General features: G+C 53.0%; 1 protein-coding gene across 2 annotated transcripts; it reads left to right on the top strand.

Annotated features, from left to right (window-relative positions):
• The first annotated feature begins 2,555 nt into the window (after positions 1-2,555).
• On the top strand, positions 2,556-20,530 carry LEMD2 (LEM domain nuclear envelope protein 2). 2 transcript variants are annotated; one of them, XM_019029801.4, is made up of 9 exons: positions 2,556-3,326; positions 4,933-4,973; positions 7,311-7,386; positions 10,585-10,661; positions 11,559-11,638; positions 13,373-13,518; positions 14,508-14,609; positions 14,691-14,793; positions 18,968-20,530. In XM_019029801.4, the coding sequence occupies exons 1-9, from the start codon at positions 2,591-2,593 to the stop codon at positions 19,116-19,118; spliced, it is 1,512 nt and encodes a 503-aa protein (XP_018885346.1). In that variant the 5' UTR covers positions 2,556-2,590; the 3' UTR covers positions 19,119-20,530. The 2 variants fall into 2 exon arrangements, with proteins under 2 accessions (XP_018885346.1, XP_055246178.1); XM_055390203.2 differs by lacking the exon at positions 4,933-4,973 and having other exon boundaries at positions 2,558-3,326; positions 7,219-7,386.
• Positions 20,531-21,456: the final 926 nt, after the last annotated feature.

Below are 21,456 nucleotides of genomic sequence, written 5' to 3'. Positions count from 1 at the left end.
AAGACTGACCACAGCCTGGCTGCTGCTCACCTTAAAAAAAAAAAAAACCCACAGCAAAGTGATGAGAAAGGAGGGCATGCAGAGCAGCCTCTGACTTTGCAATATTGCCCTTTTCTTTACAATAAGCCTTCCTGCCATGGACAGGCCCAGCAGGAGAGCCAGGCTGAAGGCACAGAAAGGCTGGCTGCCAGAAGCCCTGGCGGGTTTCGTGGGTAGCTCCCGAAGGGGCAGCAGTATCAAAGAAGAGCTGAGGTCGAGCCCTTCCAAGTGGAGGGGAGCATGTGGATGGTTGTGTGGAGGAAAGCAAAAAGCAACATGCCAACTTCACTAAACCAAAGAGGGGCTATAAATCTGGGCAGGAACGTGACTGGAGCTGGGAATTCAGGATGAAATGGAAAGGCCCAAAAACTGGGAGGAATGCCTGACTAACTTGTGAGGTTCCTTCTCAGAGGGGGTGGGGAAGGGGAGCATTGATCAGCAAATTCACAGTTAAGTGGTCACTGGGTGCCCCTTGGTGCACACCCAAACGCCTGCCTGTAAGATCCTGCAAGACAAGGCCATCGACAGCCAGAAGCCATCATGGAGGTAGAAGGGCTGACCATGGGTGGCCAAAGGCCACAACTCCAAGCACAGTGGGTTCTACACCACAGGGAAGACAACAGGGTTCTGGGGGAGGGGCTGTGGGCCACTTGACCCTAGGTGTGTGGAGCAGCAGCAGTGTCCCCAAACACAAGGAAGCTGACAAAGCCCACATTGCGTGCCACCACTGGGGGTGGCTCCAGTTCAGTCCATATTTTTAAATCGCCCTGAGATCCATTCTGATAAAACAGACCAAAACTCTGTGAAATGCTGTAACGATAACTTTGTTTAAGCATTAGTTTCAAGCCCTCTTAGAATACATGGGGCCAGTACTGATGCCGAAAGGCTCATTCTTTATATATTGAACCGCACAGCTGCAAGGAGTTGCACAAATGTTACCAACTCATTTGTCATGCAAACAGTGTTTCAGAAAGAAATAAAATACTATTATGTGGTATATGTGTTAGGCAATCACTATATCAAATTCATGGCATTCCGTGCAAACACAGGCAGGGAAAAGGAAAACAACACTTGGTGAGAGAAATCACACCACATGGGAGCAGCTAAGTCAGGGGAGATGGGGAGGCTAACAGTGGAAGCTGACCAAGCCGAGGCTGTCATTTTCCCAGCAATTGTGGCCAGTGTTGAATACCCCTGAGGTGGAGCAAGTGGCAGGAATGCAAAACCCAGACAGAGGAGCATAGCATTGCCCAGGGTGTCAGGGAGGGGAGGGAATAAAGTGGGGAATGGGCAAGGGGGCTGTTGGGACAGATACGGGGCAGTTCCAGGGAGGAGGGGCCTGGGGGAAGGGGAGAATGGAATGGCAGGGGTAGAAATGGATGGAACCTATTGGGCCGGCAATAAATGTTTGGGAATGGGAGTTGAGGGATGTGGAAGAAGATTATAAACTGGTTCTATTTCCAGTTGCCACATTCCCTTGCTTCCCTTAGGGGTTTCCTGCTAAGAGCCTTCATGTAACCAAATCACCTGCCCTGTGGGAGGCTCTACACAGCACTGACACTGCAAAGATGTGGGTTAAGTATAAACACGCATGAACGTGTGCCAGGCACTGTCCCAAGCACCTTAGCCAAACTACCTCTTCTAATCCTCACAGCAACTCTATTGAGGTTTACTGGCAAATAGGCTAACAATGTTAATTGAATATGATCACACATCTAATAGTTGTGAGTAGGGATTTGAAATCGAACTGTCTGGCTCCAAAGCCCACAACCTAAACCACCAGTGAGGCTGCAAGACGGTGTATCTCTGGAGTCTTCTCTCTCCCATGTCTCCTTGTAAAAATCCCATTACGCAGACACAGGCCCTCCGCAGAGAAGCCTCAACTGCCCACTCGAACCCAAGGGCATTTTGCTCCTCCGCCTCCACCATGGAAGCTGCGTCTCCTCCAGGCTGGCGCTCCTTGGGGGCCAGTGTCTGTCCTAAGGCAGGGATCGCACCTACTTGGTGCTCAGTGTCGCCCAGTTAACAAGCCCGAAGTCGGGACAGGGTCTTGGAGCATGCCTGGAGTGTACTCTACGGCCCAAATAAAACCGGATCACACATCAGTCCCCAAGCCCAGAGAGGCAAATCATCCTGTCTCTCCATTCGTGGCAGTGGCTTCGTTCACCATTAACCAATTCATCTATTAAATCAACGCTGACTTTACTGAACGCTTACCACCTGCCAGAGGCAGAGCTAGGGTTGGAGGACTCAGAGATTAATACTGCTTGATCTAACAAACAAAGGGAAGTGGGAGAGCGGAGAGAGAGAAAAACAAAACAAAACAAAACAAAAAATTTAATCCCCCTTGGACCTTCCCACCATGGCGGCTCTAAGAGCCACGTCAGACCGCCTCATCATGGCCGACCAAAGGCCAAGTGCAGACCTTCCCAACATGGCGACCGACCTTCCCATCATGGCGCGTGGCCCCGCCCGCTCCGCCGCGCCTGCGGGAGGGAGCAGTTCCGGGTGCGGTGCGCGCCAGGGGCGGGCGGGGGGCGGCGTCCTGGCCATGGCCGGCCTGTCGGACCTGGAACTGCGGCGGGAGCTGCAGGCCCTGGGCTTCCAGCCAGGACCCATCACCGACACCACCCGGGATGTCTACCGCAACAAGCTGCGCCGCCTGCGGGGCGAGGCCCGGCTGCGCGACGAGGAGCGGCTGCGGGAGGAGGCCCGGCCGCGGGGCGAGGAGCGGTTACGGGAAGAGGCCCGGCTACGCGAGGATGCGCCGCTGCGCGCCCGGCCCGCCGCGGCCTCTCCGCGGGCGGAGCCCTGGCTCTCCCAGCCGGCCTCGGGCTTGGCCTACGCGACCCCTGGGGCCTACGGTGATATCCGGCCCTCCGCGGCTTCCTGGGTAGGGAGCCGCGGCCTCGCCTATCCTGCCCGCCCGGCGCAACTCAGGCGCCGCGCCTCGGTCCGGGGCAGCTCCGAGGAGGACGAGGACGCCCGGACGCCCGACAGGGCCACGCAGGGCCCGGGTCTCGCGGCCCGCCGCTGGTGGGCAGCGTCTCCCGCCCCGGCGCGGCTGCCTTCCTCCCTCCTCGGTCCCGACCCGCGCCCGGGCCTGCGGGCGACTCGAGCGGGCCCTGCTGGCGCGGCGCGGGCCCGGCCTGAGGTGGGGCGCCGGCTGGAGCGCTGGCTCTCTCGGCTTCTGCTCTGGGCCAGCCTAGGGCTACTGCTCGTCTTCCTGGGCATCCTTTGGGTGAAGATGGGCAAGCCCTCAGCGCCGCAGGAGGCGGAGGACAACAGTACGTCCTGGGCCGGCGCAGGGGAGGGCCCTGGGCGCGCGTGTGTCCGCCGGAGGACCCCCCGTTCCTGTCGGCGCCAGGCCGCGCACTTCCGGCCTTGTCAGCTGCCTCTGACTGACTTCTCATTTCCAGGCCTGCCTTCTTCCAGCTGTGGGAAGAGAGGGCCAAGGCTCCTGCATCTGCAATAATTTCTGCCTTCACTTTCTCCTGTTCTCCTTTTCTGCCCCAGCCCTCCCTTCTAACGTCTCCCTTTCAATCACAAGCTGTAGTCACTGCTCCTCCAACCTCTGGTTTTCTCCCTGGAGAGGAGGCCACACCCCCCTCTAACAGATTCACCCCATCCGTTTGGGTTCTTCCCTTTTGACCTCTGGCCTACACATTTAGTGCCTGTTTGAAGGCACTCCAGATTTCAGTGGCCCACAGATAGGATCTGGTTGGGGTACCAGCTTTGTAGCACCAAAAAGTCCACTCTCCACTTCTTTGAATCACAGGGCCGCCGCTTTGTCAACAGGAGAATCTACCAGCCTCGCTTGCCAGACAGGTTAAACTGATCGCAACTGGAGGCCCTTAATCATTGCTTGTAGCACCCTTATGGAGTGTGTTAAGAGAGAGACTATGACTCAGGGATGCTCACAGCCATCCTTCTGGCCACATTTAAGTTACATGGTTAGATATGCCAATGAGAGGTCTGCAGGATACAGTATGTATCCGGAATAGCTGAGGATTGTGTGTTTTCTGAAAGGAAACATAGAGATCATTTCATTATACATTTAGGTATAAAGGGCCACTGTAGTTCACCAACTTTTAATACTCTTTACAAAGCACGAATGTGACTAATACTGTTCCCAGCTTCCAGCCAAGGCCACATCCTTTCATGCCTAGCAGGAACTGCCAAAATACAGGAAAAAGCTAAAGTATGTCTTAGCTGGTGTGGCAGATGGATGTTTGGGAGTGTACAAGTCTGTGGGCAAGGGTATCAACAGACTCGTGTGCAAACACCCAAATGATTACCCCACTATGAGAGCATTTATCAACTATGTGAATAGTTTGTCGACCTGCTAGAGAAATTAAGGAGACCTGGGAGTGTCATGGTACTATAACTACACTGGTGATGTCAAACAGTATCACACTGGTACTCACTGCTGAGATGCTTTAAGACAACAGCGCTAGAATGTATGCTGGTATTTACCTGGACTTCCCCTCCCATTATGGTGTTAATCTCTGTTTAACATATCATTGTTTACAAAACTCCTATATTTTGTTTTGTTTGGGCCTAAGTCCCTGAGTTAAGCAGGGAAGTCCCATTTGATCCCATTTTACAGACGAGGAGACAGAGGATCAGAGTGGTTGAGTTGCCCAAGAAACTTGAGCTAATCATTTTCAGCTGGGACAGGGACCCAGCTATCTTAATTCCTAATCCAGGATTTGGATACCCTTACATTTTGCTGTCTACATTTTAAAAGTGCCTTCCTTAGATGACATCTTTCTAACCCCCACCCTTGGCTTGGTAATGCTTTACTCCCTCCGAATGTTGTGAGTAGTCTCTTTTTGTATTCCTTTCTCAACCCACACTTAATTTCCTCTGTGTTTCTTTTCTTGGTCTCAGTGAAGTTATTGCCAGTGGACTGTGAGAGAAAAACAGATGAGGTGAGTTTGAGTTTCTCTGGTTTTTATTATTCTTCCTGAGGATATTAGCCTCCATCAGGAGGTAAACTTCCCCAGAAAAAGAATAGGATCATTTTCAGGGAGTGCTTCCTGTAATGTACCAGAGTCACATTGTGTTCTGTGATGTTCATGTCAGGCTCAACTGTGGCAGTGAAGGAATACTTGAAATAGAATTGACCTCCCAAAATCCAACCCTGGGCTTGTTATGGACACTTTCCCATCAGTGTAGCATTGGGGACTTTGATCTGCCTGAGTCAATCTAGGGGGATGCAGTAGGTGGTTGTTGAAGGACCCTCAAGCTCCCTGGCACTGGGAGGAAGGGCCGGCGTTTCTAAGCATCAGGAGGCCAAGTTCTCAATTCCACATTCTCTGTCTCCAGTGGTGCAGCTGTGGCTCTGAAAATGCTGTTCTGATTTGAAACATAGGGAGTTTGTTTGGAACACATCTTAAGTGGAATTAGCCCTCTTAGTCTACATTTAGATTTGTTTTATGAAGCTCTAATATTCCCTACAAATAATATTTGGGGAAGGCGAGCAGCCCCATCCATTTATGAATCATGAAAGCAGCATTATCAAGGAGCTGGGATGCTGCTTCTGGTGACAGTCTGGAGAAGATATGGGGCAGTAAATTTTCAGGTCTTAAATTGTACCAGGAGGAGTCTTGTGCTGCCAGAGGGCATGACTTAGTAGTCTAATTAAGTGTGCAATGCCTGGCCTCCCAAGTCCTTAGTTAACATCTCTGGTAGCCCAGGGGCTGGGAAAGAAAATGACGCATGGTCCTCTGGCCGCCCCTGCATTGACTGTCTTACTCATGTAAATGAGGGGGCATCCTGGTGCAGATAAGTTAGGCTTTTATTTCTCTTTGGCTTCGGGTGTGTCATAGTTGGGGGTGCTTTATTACATCCATTTATTGCATTCATCCACCAAATATCTTTGCTTCCCAATTGTTTTGTAAAAACAGATTCATAGTAAGTTTAATCTGCCTTCTATCATAAAAACTATAGTTGATGATGAGAGGAAGTGGCCCAGAAACACAGGCAGCCAGAGGGGAAACTGGAATTTGAAGACTTAAAACAAAAACAGGAAAAAATAACTTTCTGTAAGACTTCTCAGTGCTGTTAGTTTTGTTTGTCTTTTAATTAGAAAAAAGTTCCATGGTTTCTATTTCTTGGTCCTTCACATCTCTAAATGAATCAGACCCACAAGTGAATGGCACATTTGTTCCCTGGCCTTCTCTGATCTGGACACACTCAGGCTCCACTTGAGTGAGCCCAGACAGGTACCCTCCAGGTCCTCGCTACAGATGTGCTCCGTGGGCAGACGGCATTCAGCACCTGCCAGTGAGGGCTTCAGATGCAGATATCCCTATTTGTAACCATTCAGATCTTCATCAGAGCATCAGAAAGCAGGGGCTGGGCCATCTCAATGCAGGCTTTGTGGAGCAAAGATTTCATGGGGCACCCTTGGCCTTTCTGGAGGGTGGACACAGGAACAAGCAGGTGGGGACGTGTTTCTTGGCTTTGGTGAGGCTCTTGCTGAAAGTCTTATTCTTTGCATGGCTCCAGGCTTACCGAGATCACAGACGGGCATTTGAATTTCAGATTCATGTTCTTTCCCTTTTCGGTCGTTGAAGACAGTGACACTTTGTGTTTTTCTTTCTGCCTTTGTGCTGCTGAAAACGTGGGGACAGGCTGGGAGTGGGTGTGTTGTCTTAATCAGGCCGTCTCGTTGTCTGGTACCGTCTGTCCTCCTGTTTCCTTTAGGTGGTAGCAGCCTCTGCTGAGTGGTTTGTGTGAGTTCACACTGAATCCTACCGCAATCCTTACTCAGATGAGGGCTCTGAGATTCCACCTAACGGGAGACGAGATGGCAGCTGCTGACATTCTGCCCTGTCTGCAAGCTCTCCTAGCTCTTCCAGCTCTCCCATCTCTGCAAACTCCGACAGCAGTTGCTCTTCCGTCTGAGGAAGCTGAGCGACTGCATCATCCCCCGACCACGTCGCCTCTGCTCAGCCCTCTTACTGGCCGTCATTCCAAGGGAAAGGCAGGAGCCAGGAGCCTCTGGGATGCAGCCCCTTGGTTACAGTGTCTGCTTTCAGCTTTGCCTCTGCTTCTCCAGGGTCTTTCTCAGGCAGTTAACCCAATATTTATCAACTCTCTCCCTAGGCCCAGCACTTGGCAGAATTTTTTTCTATTTTGTAAAAGTATGAGATATTCCTTGCTGTTTAGTATTTGACAGTGTGGCTGGAGAAGTAAAGATGGACAGACGGACCCCTCCCACCCACCCCTCCTTGCTGACCACTTGTCCCGTGCCTTTCCAGTTCTGTCAGGCCAAGCAGAAGGCAGCCTTGCTGGAGCTGCTGCATGAACTCTACAATTTCCTGGCCATCCAAGCTGGTGAGTAAGTCATGTAAGTCCTGAGATTCCTCTTGTGAGAGCTATGGGCGGCTGACCCGGTTCATCACGCTTAGTTACACTGCTGCTGGCCAGCGAGACACTCCCTGGTTGTCTCCCAGAAGGCATATTCAGAAGCCGAGTCTCACCTTCTCGCCTCCTCACTTAGGCACATCTTTTATAAGCCTTGTGTTTGAACAAAACATATTTGACTCTTGCTCCTCTTTAAGGGAGGTCCTGGCATGTGAACAGGCCTTCCTGCAGCTGTTCTTCCTTCTTGGGGATGCCCACTACCTAATGCTTTGGGGGTCTCTGTTGGCATGGGAAGGGGCCAAGCCCCAGGTGTTGTCAAAATCTGTGTCCTCCACCCTAGAGGGACCCTCTGAACCAGGTGGTTGGCTGGGCCCGGGAGAGGCCTCTTGCCTGTGCAAGTAGCAGATAGTCTGTGTAGTGGGCCCTGGTGTCACATCTGGTCCTGATCACCATGTGGCTATGGGACCTCGGACAAAGTCCCTCATCCTCTCAGGGTCTTCATCTCCCTGTCTGACCAAGGGCTCTTGGGTCTATCTGTTCTCTACAAATGAGAGTCAAGTGCTGTCCTCTAAAGGAGGGCATTCTCAGCACCTCTGTGAAATGCCCCTGAAAATGCATCCAGAAGATGCATCCACTACTGTTTTATTTGGTGAAGTTATTCCTTGAGGCCAGAGATATCACCTGCATTATTATGTCCTGCCCGACGCCTGGCATCCAGGAGGCTCTCAAAATCACTTGCAGTTGACATAGGTGAATATCAGCATGTGCGCCTTGTGTTAAATGTGCTGGACACAAGAACCAGACAGAGCAGTTCTATCTTAAGGGATATTCAAGAGGCGCGTCTTATCTGTGGGGTCAGAGGACAGGTCTTAGGATTGTGAGGTCAACCCTTGTCTAAGGTTTCACTGGGAAATTAGGGTTGGGTGGACTTCTCCTGGGCCCTCAGTCCTCAGGGTCAATCTCATGAGCATCAGCTCTTCTGCCTCCTCCCTCTTGAAAGTGAGAGATTGAGATGGTAGGGGAGGCATCCATGAGCACTTGGAGGAGAAATAGGTACTGGGGCTCCTGCTCACAGCATCATAGGAATTCCTCTGTACGGCCCAGGTGCTTGGCATGTCAATTCTGACCTGAGAGGGTGTTCCAAACCTTTGTGTCTCAATTGTGGTCCAAGGACCCATAGCATCTGCATCACGTGGGAGCTTACTAGAAATTCAGAATCTCAGGTCTCATGCCAAACCCAGTGAATCAGAGTCTGTATCTTAAGATCCCCAGGGGATTTGAGTGCACCCTAAAGTTGAGAAGCACTGCTCGAAATTGGGTCCTAGTAGATATTTCTCCTCCATCCTACCCTCCATATGTGGTCTTGCCTTATGCCCTCAAGGGCCCTGGCACCTGTTGCCCTCCGACAAGCCTGGGGGGCCACCTTGAAGGTACATATCTCATTGAGACAGGAGTGTGCCTCACAGAGGCTCCCTAGTAGTCCTCAACCCCTCCCCGCCTCTCCTGTTAGGGATCTGCTGTGGGCTGGGCACTGTGCAGGCCCTTGCAGTGAGATGACTCAGCTCCAGGTCCTGCCTGCAGGGCCCAACCCCTGCTTGGGGTCTACTAGAAGAGATAGGCCACCTACCTCCCTGACCACTGGGTGATATAAAATGTGATTAGACAAGAACCAAGAGGCCAGAAGTTCTGGGAGGCACAATGCCTTTTAGCTGGAGCAGTCAGGAGAGCGTCACAGGAGGTAGCATCTGTGCCAGGCCCTGAAGCCCAGGTAAGACTGGTTACATGTATGTGGGGAAGGACAAGGCAAAGCGGCAGGAAATTACATCTCGGGTGGGAAGCAGCACCTTCATGGAGGAAGGGGAAGATGAGGGAATGAAGTTTGGAAGTGTTGGTTGGGCCCTACCATAGATGGCCTTGGATGCCAGGCCACCAGAGCTTGATCTGGCAGACAGTGAGGGCCAGAGAGGCTTTGAGCAAGGGAGTATCATGCTGAGAGCTAGGTGCCAGGAAGGCGAATGCGGCAGCAGCTTGAGTAGCGCAGTTAAGCAGAATCATTTTCAAGTGTTATTGACAAAAAACTGGATTGGGAAAGAGAGAGGAGGAACTGAATTGAGAGGCCATCTACGTGGTCCAGGCAGGCCTGGCAAGGGCAGGAAGAGTCCTAGTGGGAAAAGGAGGATGCTAGAAGCCACCTGTGTCTCAGGGGACCCCTGGGGTCAAGATCAACTTTGAAGTAGGAGGATCTGGCTGTGTTAGGGGAGCGGGACAGGCTTCAGTTCAGTTTCAAAGTTTTAAAATATGACCTTCAGCTGCTCCCTTCCCCAGCATGCAGAAACACACTCACTGGCTACCCGAAGTCCCCCAGGCTGTGCTGGGTCAGGGCAGTCAGGCCACGCACACGTGTTAAATAGCGTATGCGTGCCTGGCCCTGCACCCTCCCTGCTCTTGGGGAGTCAGGCAAACCACAGCACAGGAGCGAGGACCAACGGCTATGGCAGGTCACCAAATCTGGGGCCATTTCATCAAACAAAAGGCCCCCAGGGGCTGAGGGCTTCCCAGGGGAGATGGCCCCTGGGCTGGACCGGGGAGGTTGGGCAGGACTAAGTGGGAGGCTGCCAGCTCCATCCTATGGGAGCAGGCCTCCAAAGCCACTCGGGGGAGCTGCCCCTTGGCGTGCTGTGCTGAGGCCCCACTGCCCAGCACACAGACATCCTCTTCCTCCAAGGGGCCCCTCAAGACAATAGACCTGGCATTCCAGGTCGCCTGCCTGTGTCATGAGTCAGAATCCCCGTGGTGCCCATGGCCTCCCTGCCTTTCTTTTTTCTCAGGCTGTGTTTATTTATAGTGTCATTCCGGTACCTTCCGAAGCTATCTGTCTGATCCTTTTAGGGATCAATTGCAAAGAGACCTTGCTATTGGGCAGCTTTTTAGTCATTTAATGCAAATCGCCACACTGCTTTGCAGGTCAGGTTTTAATGATCTGGAATCGATCCAAGCTAAGTGGCTTTTGATCTTGCTGCAGAGTGAAGATGCCCCACAGAAGCCAGGAGCCGCTGGGCAACATGCTCCTTATTAGAGCTGATGGCTTGATTCTTGCTGCATTTTTTAGTCTGTTTCAGAGTGATTTTTTCCTTTGTGTTTGAGCATGTGTGGTTTTTTTTCTCCTAGGTAATTTTGAGTGTGGAAATCCAGAGAATCTAAAAAGCAAATGCATTCCTGTTATGGAAGCCCAAGAATATATAGCCGTAAGTAGGCTTCAGTGCTTATCCATTCCTGGGAGGGCCTGGTGCTTTCCTATTGGTCTTTCAAGCCCTGTTGGGGTTTTTGTTTTTTGTTTGCTTTGTGGCTTTTGTACTAGGCTACCTTAAGTTAAGGTTTGGTTTATGGCTTTTTGTGCTAGATTACCTTCAGTTAAGGCAGCCATGGTAGTGACTGCCCCAGAGCCAGGCCGCCATGTGCAGTGGGGCGGCTCACTCCTGACTGCTGCACTGTAGGTGTGCCTGTTACCTGCTTCTCCCTTGGTTCACTTTGCTTGTCTTGCCTTCGGCTTTCAGGTGAAACATGCTGTCCCTTCTCCCCCGTATGATTACCATTCAGACTGCCCAGGGGCCGTCTGATTTCCTGTGTGGCCTCAGGATGGTAGATTATAGAACTATGGAGCTGGCATTCCAGGTCGCCTGCCTGTCCAGGAACTTAGGGGTCATCTGGTTCCATTTGCATTTCACAGATGAAGAAACTGAGGCCTGGAGAGGGTCAGGGACTTGCCTGAGGCCAGACCACTTGCACCGGCCACTGGGCTTACCCACCCCCAGCCACAATGCTGTTATTCGCTTTACCCTAAGATGAGCTGCCAGCTCTCTGGCCTGATGCTTCCATCCTCAAGAGAATCATATTCTTTTGTCCGCCTCAGACCCGCACTGTTTTCCTGCTTGTGCTTCCGCATCACCTCCTCTGGTTATGGCCTCTTCCTTGGCTTTCATCAACCCCAGATTTCCTTCCTGCCAGTTTGCTGTGCTTTTAGCAGAACAGGGTTTTGGGGCTGTGGAGGACACGGGAGAGGGCTTCCTTAATCCAGCAGCAGAATAATGTTCCAGCTGCTCCGCCGAGACGCCGAACTAACCTTCTCCCGCGCCCTCCCACAGAATGTGACCAGCAGCTCCTCCGCCAAGTTTGAAGCCGCACTGACCTGGATACTGAGCAGTAACAAGGACGTGGGCATCTGGTGAGTGTGGGCAGGGTGGCGACGCAGCATGGGTGCCTGCAGCCACTGTCCTCGCTCGTCAGCTAACACCCGTGCTCCAACAGAGCTGTCTCAGGTCTGAAGCTGGAGGCTGGGTCTCCCAGCAGAGTCATGTGGGTTAGGATGGAAGTGGGGCAACAAAAGCAAGAAGCATTTGGAATGCAGTGTAAGGAGCAGCTTCAAGATGAGACACAAAATCCAGGTGTTAGGATGTTAGCCTGGTGTTCCAGCTAAATCCTGTCTCAGGTAACTCAGTCTGTGCCTTTCTCATTCATCAACAACACCACATGGTTTGTTGGGGAAGGCATTTTTCTGCACTTCCCCTCCTCGGGAGCTAGTTTTTATTTGTAGATGAAATTATTCTTTCTGTATGTTGGTTTTACTTACTATGGAAATCGCATAAGGAAATACTGGATTTTATTCTGACCAGGCAGTTTCTGCCTCATTTTTATCACTGGTGAGCACTGTTAGAAAAGGTAGCAAACCCTTTCATGAGGCTGAAAGGCTGTATCTGGCAGCTCAGCCCGGGGGAGGGGCGTGTCAGCCAACAGCCAGGCAGCCTCGAGAGACCTGTCCCCTGCTGGCAGAGCAGCATCACTTCCCCACTTCCCACTCGGTGTCTGTGGGGGTCTCTGTTCAGGTTATAGCTCTTGATATTAAAACGTTCTCTAGAGTTTTGTTCTTTTCCTCTCTAATCCCCCCAAATTACTAATTCCATCAGCACTGCATCCAGCAGAAGCCCCTCGGGCAGCTCCACCTCAAGCTGGATAACTGGATGCATGGCACGATTAAAATTTGTTGGCTTAAAAAAAAAAAAAAAAGCTGCCCTGAGTAGCTGAGCAATTTTCCTGTGTTAGAAAAGGCAGAGGAGAATACGGATTTTATCCTTAGCAGCAGCGCTCACTGAAGCTGCTAACACAGAAGAATGATGACACTCACCTTTTCATGTTGGGGAAGGCAGTCTGGAGGGTGGCAGAGCCGCTCAGGATGACCATATTGAAAGTGGGTCCTGAGAAATCAGGACGCTTGGGATGCCAGCCATTCCAGCATGCAGCCTCAAGAGCATGATATTCTCGCCCTGGGTCACCTAGCTGGAAGAAGGCTCTGGTGTCCCCACCTCTGCAGGTCCTGACACCTCCTGGCCAGAGACCATGGTGGAGGCGCCGTGGCTGGGGTCTGGCCTCGGAGAGCCTGGTGGTTTTCATTCCCCATGAGCCTCACGGATTCCCCATGAGCCTCACGGATTCCCCATGAGCCTCATGGATGCCCCATGATCTTTACGCTTAAACAGCTTATGTGCCTCCTCGTCACCGAGGAAAAGTGCAACCTCCCAGATTCTGTCTTTCAGTTCTTGCCATGCAATTGCAAAGCTAGTGATTCAGTAAGCATTTCCATTTCTCTATGCTGGGAGGTGGGAATCCAATTTACAGTTTAATCTCCTGCACGCTGAGAGAGGCTGTCAAAGACCTGACAGAGGGGGACGTCGCTTTAGCGGTAGGGGTTCAAGCCTGCTGCCGTCTTTAAAGCTTTATTCATTCTAAGTAGCCAATGTGGGAAATTTCTGGAAAGAATGCAGCCAGGATACCAAGCCTATTCTATAAGCAAGTAGAGGCTTTGCGTCCCCACTTTCCTTCGCTTCCTCCTGTTTGAAGTGGGGCTTGCACTGCCTCTCCTTGGAGCTTTCCAACATGTTTAGAGCCCTGTGTCCTGTTTCAGGTTGAAAGGAGAAGACCAGTCTGAATTGGTGACGACCGTGGACAAGGTGGTCTGCCTGGAATCTGCCCACCCCCGCATGGGTGTTGGCTGCCGCCTGAGCCGGGCCCTGCTCACTGCTGTCACCAACGTGCTCATCTTCTTCTGGTGTAAGTCCTCGGCCGCCTTCCCTCCCCTTCTGTGCAGTCAAGCATACTCCTAGGCATGAATGATGAGCTATAGAAATTCCAGGCCCGGAGGGTTCATTTCTGTCTAGTGAACCTGAGGTCTGTCTCATAAAACAGAGGAGATGAACAAGTCAGCCTCTGCCCTGGGTTGTATTTACCTTTGGAGATTGGTGGCAGGAATCCGTGAGGATAACTAGAAAATGTCCTTGATTCAGGGCAGGGGACTGTCAGATTTCCTGAGCGGGAGCCTGGCCTGAGCAGGAGCTGGGCCCCACCCCTTCTGGGCTCTGCAGGGATCCCAGTGTGGACCAGCTTCGAGCAGGAGGCACAGCAGGGGCTTGGCCTACTTTTACTCCCTGAAAAATATAAACATCTCCTGGAGAGCTACAGATACCTGATGAAAGCAAGAAGGACTCAGGGTGCTGCACTGAAAGGAGGGCACCAGTCTTATCCCCTGACATCGGGGGCCGCCTTTGAGCAGAGACCTCAGGGCGTCTCTGAAGGCGAAAGGCCAAGTCACAGAAACCACGGCTTTCCAGAGATAGTTGGAGCTACAAATCACAGACCGCCTCAGTGTGCACACAGCTCCCTCCCCCGTGCCATCAGGCACAGAAATCATTATCGGCAGCAGCAGCTCGGAATACAAAGGGCCCCGGCATGTATATATGTATGAAACACCGAGTTCTGGTTCACAAGGGAGGAGATGAAAGCCCCAGAATGAGGTTGGGAGGAGCCGAGATCTGGACGGCTGGGATGCCGCTGTGGTGACAGCCGGTGGGAGGAAGATGATCACTTAATAATCTGTCATCCCTCTGCATTTCTGTATCTTTTGTTTCTCGCATGCTGGCCCTGAGCCTGACACATAGTAGGTACCCAAACCCATGTGGCGGATCCCCCACAGCATCTTGTCCATGGTGAGACCCACTGCCAAATGAAGTGTGAGGGATTAACAGTGTTTTGTTCCCTCACAGGCTTGGCTTTTTTGTGGGGGCTCCTAATTCTCCTAAAATATCGGTGGCGAAAGTTAGAGGAGGAGGAACAAGCCATGTATGAGATGGTGAAGAAGATTATAGGTGCGTGGCCCCCTGGTGAAAAAAGGGTTGTCAACGCCAGCCAGAAGGTCCTTGCCCTAAATGGTGTGCTCTCTCCTGCAGACGTGGTCCAGGACCATTACGTGGACTGGGAGCAGGACATGGAGCGCTATCCATATGTAGGCATCCTACATGTGCGTGACAGCTTGATCCCTCCACAGAGCCGGTGAGTCCCTGGCTGGGGCGCTGGGTGTGAGGTAAGATGGGGTCCGACCCCAATGAGCTCCCCAGAAGGAAACCCGGAGCCTTGCATCAGATGTCAGCTGAGGGCAGTGCAGACCCCAGGGCCAAGAGTGGCTCTGCCCCCACTCCTGTTGCTCCCCAGCATGCTTGGCTCTTTATGGCAGGATGAGCTAGAGAAGACATATGAAAGCACAATCCCACACCTCTGTAGAGAGAACACTGGCAGTGGTGATACCAGTTAGGAGGCCTTGGGCTCCAAGTAATAGCAGCCCCCTCCCCCAGGGCACAAGTAGTGAAGGATCTCCTCAGTCTCTGTAAGTGGAAGTTCAGAGCTGCATGGGCTCCAGGCACAGAACAGTCAGGTCTCCGGTTCCATTGCTCTTGTGATTCTCGTGGTCCCACACTCCTCCACGGATGTTATCAGCAGATTGGGGTCCCTCATGCTTGCAGACGGTGGCCAACAGCAGCTGGGGCACTGTCTGCCTTGTCACAGCCAGCAGGGGAAAAGTAGGCCTCCTATTGTTGTCTTATAAGCAAGAGAACATGTTCCCAGTAGCCTCCAGTGACACACTCCTTGAGGCTTTATTGACCAGAATCTGTCTGTTTATGAATCAGTCACTGGCAAGGAGGAGGAAATTGTTTTTCAAACTTTTTAAACCATGACCTGCAGTCAAAAACACCTGTTACCTGCAACATCATGGTCCAGTTCCCACACACGCATGCATACACTCATGCATATACATGTAATTGAAAGCAAAGTTTCACAACATGAATGGGGTCAGCTTCCAGGGCACATAGCTTCATGGGAAGGGGTGGCAGGGCCACTGTCATGTGCAGCTGCAGGGCACCTTCCACATGGGCTGTGACTGCTGGAGTTGTACACTGGGGTCCTGACAGAACCAGGGTGGGGGAGGGCAGAGTCCCAGGAGACAGCCAGCAGGGCCCCCCCCCAGTGTTGGCTCTGGTTGTGGTCCCTCTCCAGCAGACACTTGCTGTGGTTTCTGGCCAGATGCTGTCATCTGCTGGGTGATGCTGAGAGCTCACCCTTGCTGAGTGCTTGCTGGGAGCCGGGCACTACTTGGAGCTCTCCACAGATGCAAACTCACTCACTTGGTCCTCACCATGGCTCACGCACACAACAGAAGTGGCCCCATTTTACATATAAGGGAACTGAGGCACAGGGAAGTGGAGGAATGTGCTCAAGAGTCCCATGGCTAGTGGCATTTCTGTGCTCCCGCCACCAGGCTCTACTGTCAACATCATCCCTATCTGCAACCCAAGAGGAATCAGAAAAATAGAGCCGTTAGCAGTCCACTTTAAGTCAGGCACAGTGGCTCACACCTGTAATCCCAGCATTTTGGGAGGCCAAAGTGGGAGGATTGCTTGAGCCCACGAGTTCAAGACCAGCCTGGACAACATAGCAAAACCCCATCTCTACAAAAAATAAATATTAGTGGGCATGGTGACACATGCCTGTAGTCCCAGCTACTCAGGAGGCTGAGGCAGGAGGATCACTCGAGCCCAGGAGGTCGAGGCGACAGTGAGCTATAACTATGCCACTGCACATCAGCCTGGACGACAGAGCAAGACCCTATCTCTTAAAAAAATAAAAAAAGGTCCATCTTAAACATGAAGGTGCTTGGTGCCTGTCATGCTCACCTCACCCCTGGAAAGGTGGCAGGCAGGAAGTTAAGGGTGAGCAGACTCACAGCAGCATGGGCTGTGCTTGCTCTGAGGAGCGCTTGCTGTTGGTTTCAGCGTGAGGCCCTCTACCTCCCAGGGAGGGTGACTTGGGGTACTCAAACTCCCACCCAATTCCTGGCCCTGGCAGAAGTGTCATGTGACAATGAGCATCTCAGTCAACCTGTGCCACAGTTTCCTTATCCTAAAATGCAGGTGATCCCACTGCCTTGCACAGGGCTGTGATGAAGAGACTATCATTCATTCATTCATTCATTCAGTTCCTCCACAAATGTTTATTGAGCACCTACGACATGCCAGACACTCTACTGGGTCACAGGGAGACAGCAGGAAGTGGAAGAAACAAAAATCCCTGTCCAGCTGGAGCATTTGTTCTCAGGAAGGAGACAGATGACAAGATGCATAAGGAAAAGATGTGATATTAGGCAGTGACAAGCCCTAAGGGAAGGGGGGTTGGTATCAGGGTGGTAGCCTCAAAGTTCATTAAGTCACTGCCTAGTAGCCGGGCACGGTGGCTCATGCCTGTAATCCCAGTACTTTGGGAGGCCAAGGTGGGTGGGCCACCTCAGGTCAGGAGTTCGAGACCAGCCTGGGCAACATAGCGAAACCCCATCTTTACGAAAAATACAAAAATTAGCCGGGCATGGTGGCATGCACCTGTAATCCCAGCTACTCGGGAGGCTGAGGCATGAGAATCGCTTGAACCCAAGAGGTGGAGGTTGCAGTAAGCCGAGATCACACCATTGCACACCAGCCCGGGTGACAGAGCGAGACCCTGTCTCAAAAAAAAAAAAAAAAAAAAAAAGGGAGACCAAGGCGGGCAGATCACAAGGTCAGGAGTTTGAGACCAGCCTGGCTAATGTGGTGAAACCCCATCTCTACTAAAAATACAAAAATTAGCTGGGCATGGTGGCGGTCACCTGTAGTCCCAGCTACTCGGGAGGCTGAGTCAGGAGAATCACTTGAACCCGGGAGGCGGAAGTTGCAGTGAGCTGGGATCACGCCACTGTACTCCAGCCTGGGTGACACAGTGAGACTCCATCTCAAAAAAAAAAAAAAAAAAAAGTCAGTGCCTAGCACGTGGGCATCATCCAAGGGTAGCCATTATGCCTTGGGCTTAAATGATATTCCACACACATATTCGCTTAAATAAGAGCATGAGACGGCACTGCAGCTTGCCTGCAGCCGGAGCTACCACCCAAGCCTTCGTGCATTAGCATAGATACCCAGAGCTGCTGCCACTCAGGTAGCCGGCCCTCAGGGTCAGAGCCATGTGAACCCCAGATGCCCATGCCCTATTTGCTCTCTTGACTTACCTCCCAAGCCACCCAGTCAGTCCAGGCCAAGCTCCCCACGTCAGGAGACACTGGCTAGTCAGTCAGGTCTGCCCTGTAGATGAGGGCCTGCTTGGGAAAGACTGAGGGAGATGAGAAGAACTGGCCTGGGAAGGAGGGGCTGGACTGAGGCACTGCCCACTCAACACTGGCCGCTTCCTGCTCAGGGACCCAGCACCTTGGAGCTCAGTCCCCAGGGAATGTGTGGCCTCGGCCAGACCAGCCAAGTTGGGGCTGCTGAATAGGCCCATGGGGTTTGGTTGGTGGCAGGTCCTGACCCCTGGGGAAGCCCTAGCCCCCTCCCTGCCTCCTGACTCACTGGCCACCTCCGTTTGTCCTCCCTTTCTGCTCCCATGCATACACACTCACAGTCACTGTCTTTCCACGCGTGGTGTCATGGGGAGGTGGTCTGCAGTGATGAGAAAAGGCTGGGGGCTGTGCAATACCATGCTTCACAAACGGAAAAGATCAAAGTGACCCTCCCCCATGGCTTTGGAACCTTCTTGTCCAGTCTGGAAGGGGGGAAGAAGAGATGAGGGGAAGGCTGTCCGGGGGGTGCAAGGCCCTAGAGACCCAGCAGAGAAGGGACTCTGGCCACTGAAGGGGCCCTCCGTTGTGGCTCTGGTTCCCTAGAGCAGCTCCAGCTTCTTGGCCTCCCCCGTCTGATGCTTAGCTCATCCCATCCCCTGGAGTGCTGTGGAGCTTAGATGAAACAGCCCAGTGCTCACTCTTCAATGAGCCCACCCAGAGCAGCATCAAGATGCAGTTGGCAGGGGTACTGGAACTGGCTTGGCAAGGGCTGCCGCAGGCAACAGGTCCCAGCAAGAGTCAGCTAGCCTAGCACAGCCCTGCACACCTGGAGACCTGGGGGTGCTCCAGACACCTCGGCCCTTTAGCTCCCTTTAATTGAATGTGTTTAGATCAGTGAAGGTTGAGGAATCATTTCTCTATGGCCCAAGACGTTTTTCTTCTCTGCAGTTGTCATGTTAGTACCTGCCAGCTTTTCCTCTCTTACATAAATTCCATGCCAGAGCCTGGAAATGTGTCCCCTTTGTAGGAGGGGCATCCACAGGCCGGCTCACCTCAGCAGTGCCAGGCAGAGCCCCGTCCCTGTCATTGCAGGAGGCGCATGAAGCGCGTCTGGGACCGAGCTGTGGAGTTCCTGGCCTCCAACGAATCCCGGATCCAGACGGAGTCCCACCGCGTTGCAGGAGAGGACATGCTGGTGTGGAGATGGACTAAGCCCTCTTCCTTCTCCGACTCAGAGCGATAAGCCCCGGGCGGGGACTTGTTCCCGGTCAGCCTGTCCCAGGACAGCCCACTCCAGAGGCACAGGAGGGTGACCAGGCCTGCTGGTGCTGAATTCACACTTGCCTTGACTTTCAGTCTCGTCCTGACACGATTCCAAAGGTCTGCCATACTCTTCAGAGGAGTTCGGCTCGCAGGAAAATGTGGGCTTCCTTTAAAGGGAGGGGGAGAAGCCAGGGTGACAGCCCAGACTCTGCCCTGTTTTGCTGGCAGAAACGGGGAGAAGGGTTTAGTTTTCATGAATAGAAAACAAGAGCAGCAGCTGTCAGGCCCAGCCGACAAGCGTGGGGCTGGTGGGCTGGGGCATGCCCACGCCAGGGAGTCTGTCACCTGGGAGGTGGGGCAGGGATGGCGTTTCGGGTGGCGGGATGGGGAGCAGCTTGGTCCATGTGCCTTCAGGGGGGTGTTACCTGAGAGCTCAAGGGTGAAGGGAGAAAGCCTGTGCTCTGGCTGGCTGGGCCTCTATTCTGAAGAGGGAAGGTGCTAGAAATTAGAACAAGTGACTGTAGGGGGGACCGTCTAGAAACACCAGGCCCAGACACAGGGTCCCTCAGGTCAGGAGGAGTGAGCAGCCGGCACAGCCTCCTGGGAGGATCCCGAAGTAGGAACGGGGGCTGAGAGCAGAGAGGAGGGTCGGGCAGCCCCAGGGCGGGCCCGCCTCAGTGTTGCTTCTCACAGAAGCTGCGACTCTAGACCAGGCCTGCAGCCAGAACGCCGATTCCGGGAGCTTGGGAGCCCTGCGTCAGGGCCGAGAGCCTCGCACTTGCTGTGTGCGAAGATCGCCTTGCTTTACTGTGACCACAGCCCCGACGCGGGGCTGTTTAACAAGAACTTCAGCGCAGCCGGCGTTTCTGTTACCCCGGCCGCGGCTCTTGGCGGCGGGAGAGGCGCAGTGGCCGCAGGCTGCCCCCTGCCGGCCACAAGGGAGCAGCGTCCGCGCCGCCGCCCACCGGCCCTCCCGCCAGCTCCTCAGCCTGCTCCCTGGGAGGCAGGCTCCAGAAGCACCCCGACGGGGGGCCTTATTAAGTGCGAGAAGCCTCTCCAGCGAGTCTTCCCCGTGTGTCCTCATCTGCGGCAGGCAGGAGAGTGGGAGCAAACAGGAAATTCCACAGCTGCCTCCAGAAACATTAACCACCCCTCTCTGGTCTTATTGGTATTTTTTGTTTCCTTAATAAAGCTCCAGTCTCCCTCATTTGAGCAATACTCTCATTTCCTGTGATGTCTGGATGATCGGCAGGGCAGGAATCTGAGCGCTGGCCCCGTGGTGAGGCCATGTTCTCATAATCAGGCTCCAGCCAGAAAAATAAGAAACACTGCAACAGGCTTCAGTATCAGGGCTGAAACTGCTGGATGAATAAACTATTTATTAAAAACGGATGTTTCTTGCCCATGGTTCTTTCCCTTCCCCCAAAGCTATGTCTAAGGAATGGCAATGTGTGGACTTCTTAAGCACCAGCTCTGGGAGGTGGCTGGAAGGGAAGGTGGGAGAGACAGCAGGACGTGGGCTCTGCGGTTCCTCCCAGACCTCTGGCCTCTGCCACCCAGTGACCAGTTCTCGAGTAAGCTGCATAACTCCCACAGCCTCAGTTTCCACATTTGTAACGTGTGATGACCCTGTCTTACAGAGTGGCTATGAGGATTGCAGCATGCAGGGCACCTGCTTGGTCCCAGTGGGTGGCCAGAAGTGGGGGCTAGTGGGGCCTTTTTCCTTTGGCTCCATTTCTGCCTCCCCTCAAGACCCAGAGGTTCCTCCCCTCAGGTGCTCAGCACCAGCCCCGGGAGGAGGAGGAAGAAAGAACAGGGTGAGGTTGGATGGGGCTTCCCAGCAGCTGGTAGTGTCCCTTCATGAGGCCGACTTCTTTGTCTCCTCTGAGGCCCAACCATAGGGAAGGCCACTCATTGCCCACCCATGCGGTCTGGCAGGCACGTGAGGGTTCCCTTGCCAGGGCTGCTGAGTGTGCTTCTGGATCTCACTGCTGTCCTTCCTTTTGCAGAGGCCCCAAGGTCAGTCACCGCAAGAAGAAGGCAGCCAGTCCTGCCATGCCCCATGGGGCTTGTAGGCTATTGTGGTCACCCTTCCCGTTCACAGTGAGCACCAGCCTGTTATCCTCGTCACTAGAGTCATACAGTTGGGTCCATAGTCAAAGGACCTGGAAACGCAACTCAGGAAAAAATGAGCCTGTCTTTCCCTTTTCTGTTCCTCATGAAAGACTTTCCCTCTGCCACGTTTTGTTTTAAGCCGAGAAGGGAGTTAATGCAGGGCTCTATTTCTGTGAAGCTGTTTGGAGAGCAGGAGCGAGATC

Source organism: Gorilla gorilla, chromosome 5 (assembly GCF_029281585.2).
Source record: "Gorilla gorilla gorilla isolate KB3781 chromosome 5, NHGRI_mGorGor1-v2.1_pri, whole genome shotgun sequence".
NCBI lineage: Eukaryota > Metazoa > Chordata > Mammalia > Primates > Hominidae > Gorilla > Gorilla gorilla.
Note: the sequence above shows the minus strand (reverse complement) of the source record. Positions and strands in the feature narration are given on the sequence as shown.

Excerpts from the sequence above, each read along its gene's own strand:
- LEMD2 (XM_055390203.2), top strand. The coding sequence starts at position 2,591 with ATGGCCGGCCTGTCGGACCTGGAACTGCGGCGGGAGCTGCAGGCCCTG. Across the intron at positions 10,662-11,558 it reads AAGCCCAAGAATATATAGCC|AATGTGACCAGCAGCTCCTC; the intron begins GTAAGTAGGCTT and ends GCCCTCCCACAG. Across the intron at positions 11,639-13,372 it reads AACAAGGACGTGGGCATCTG|GTTGAAAGGAGAAGACCAGT; the intron begins GTGAGTGTGGGC and ends GTCCTGTTTCAG.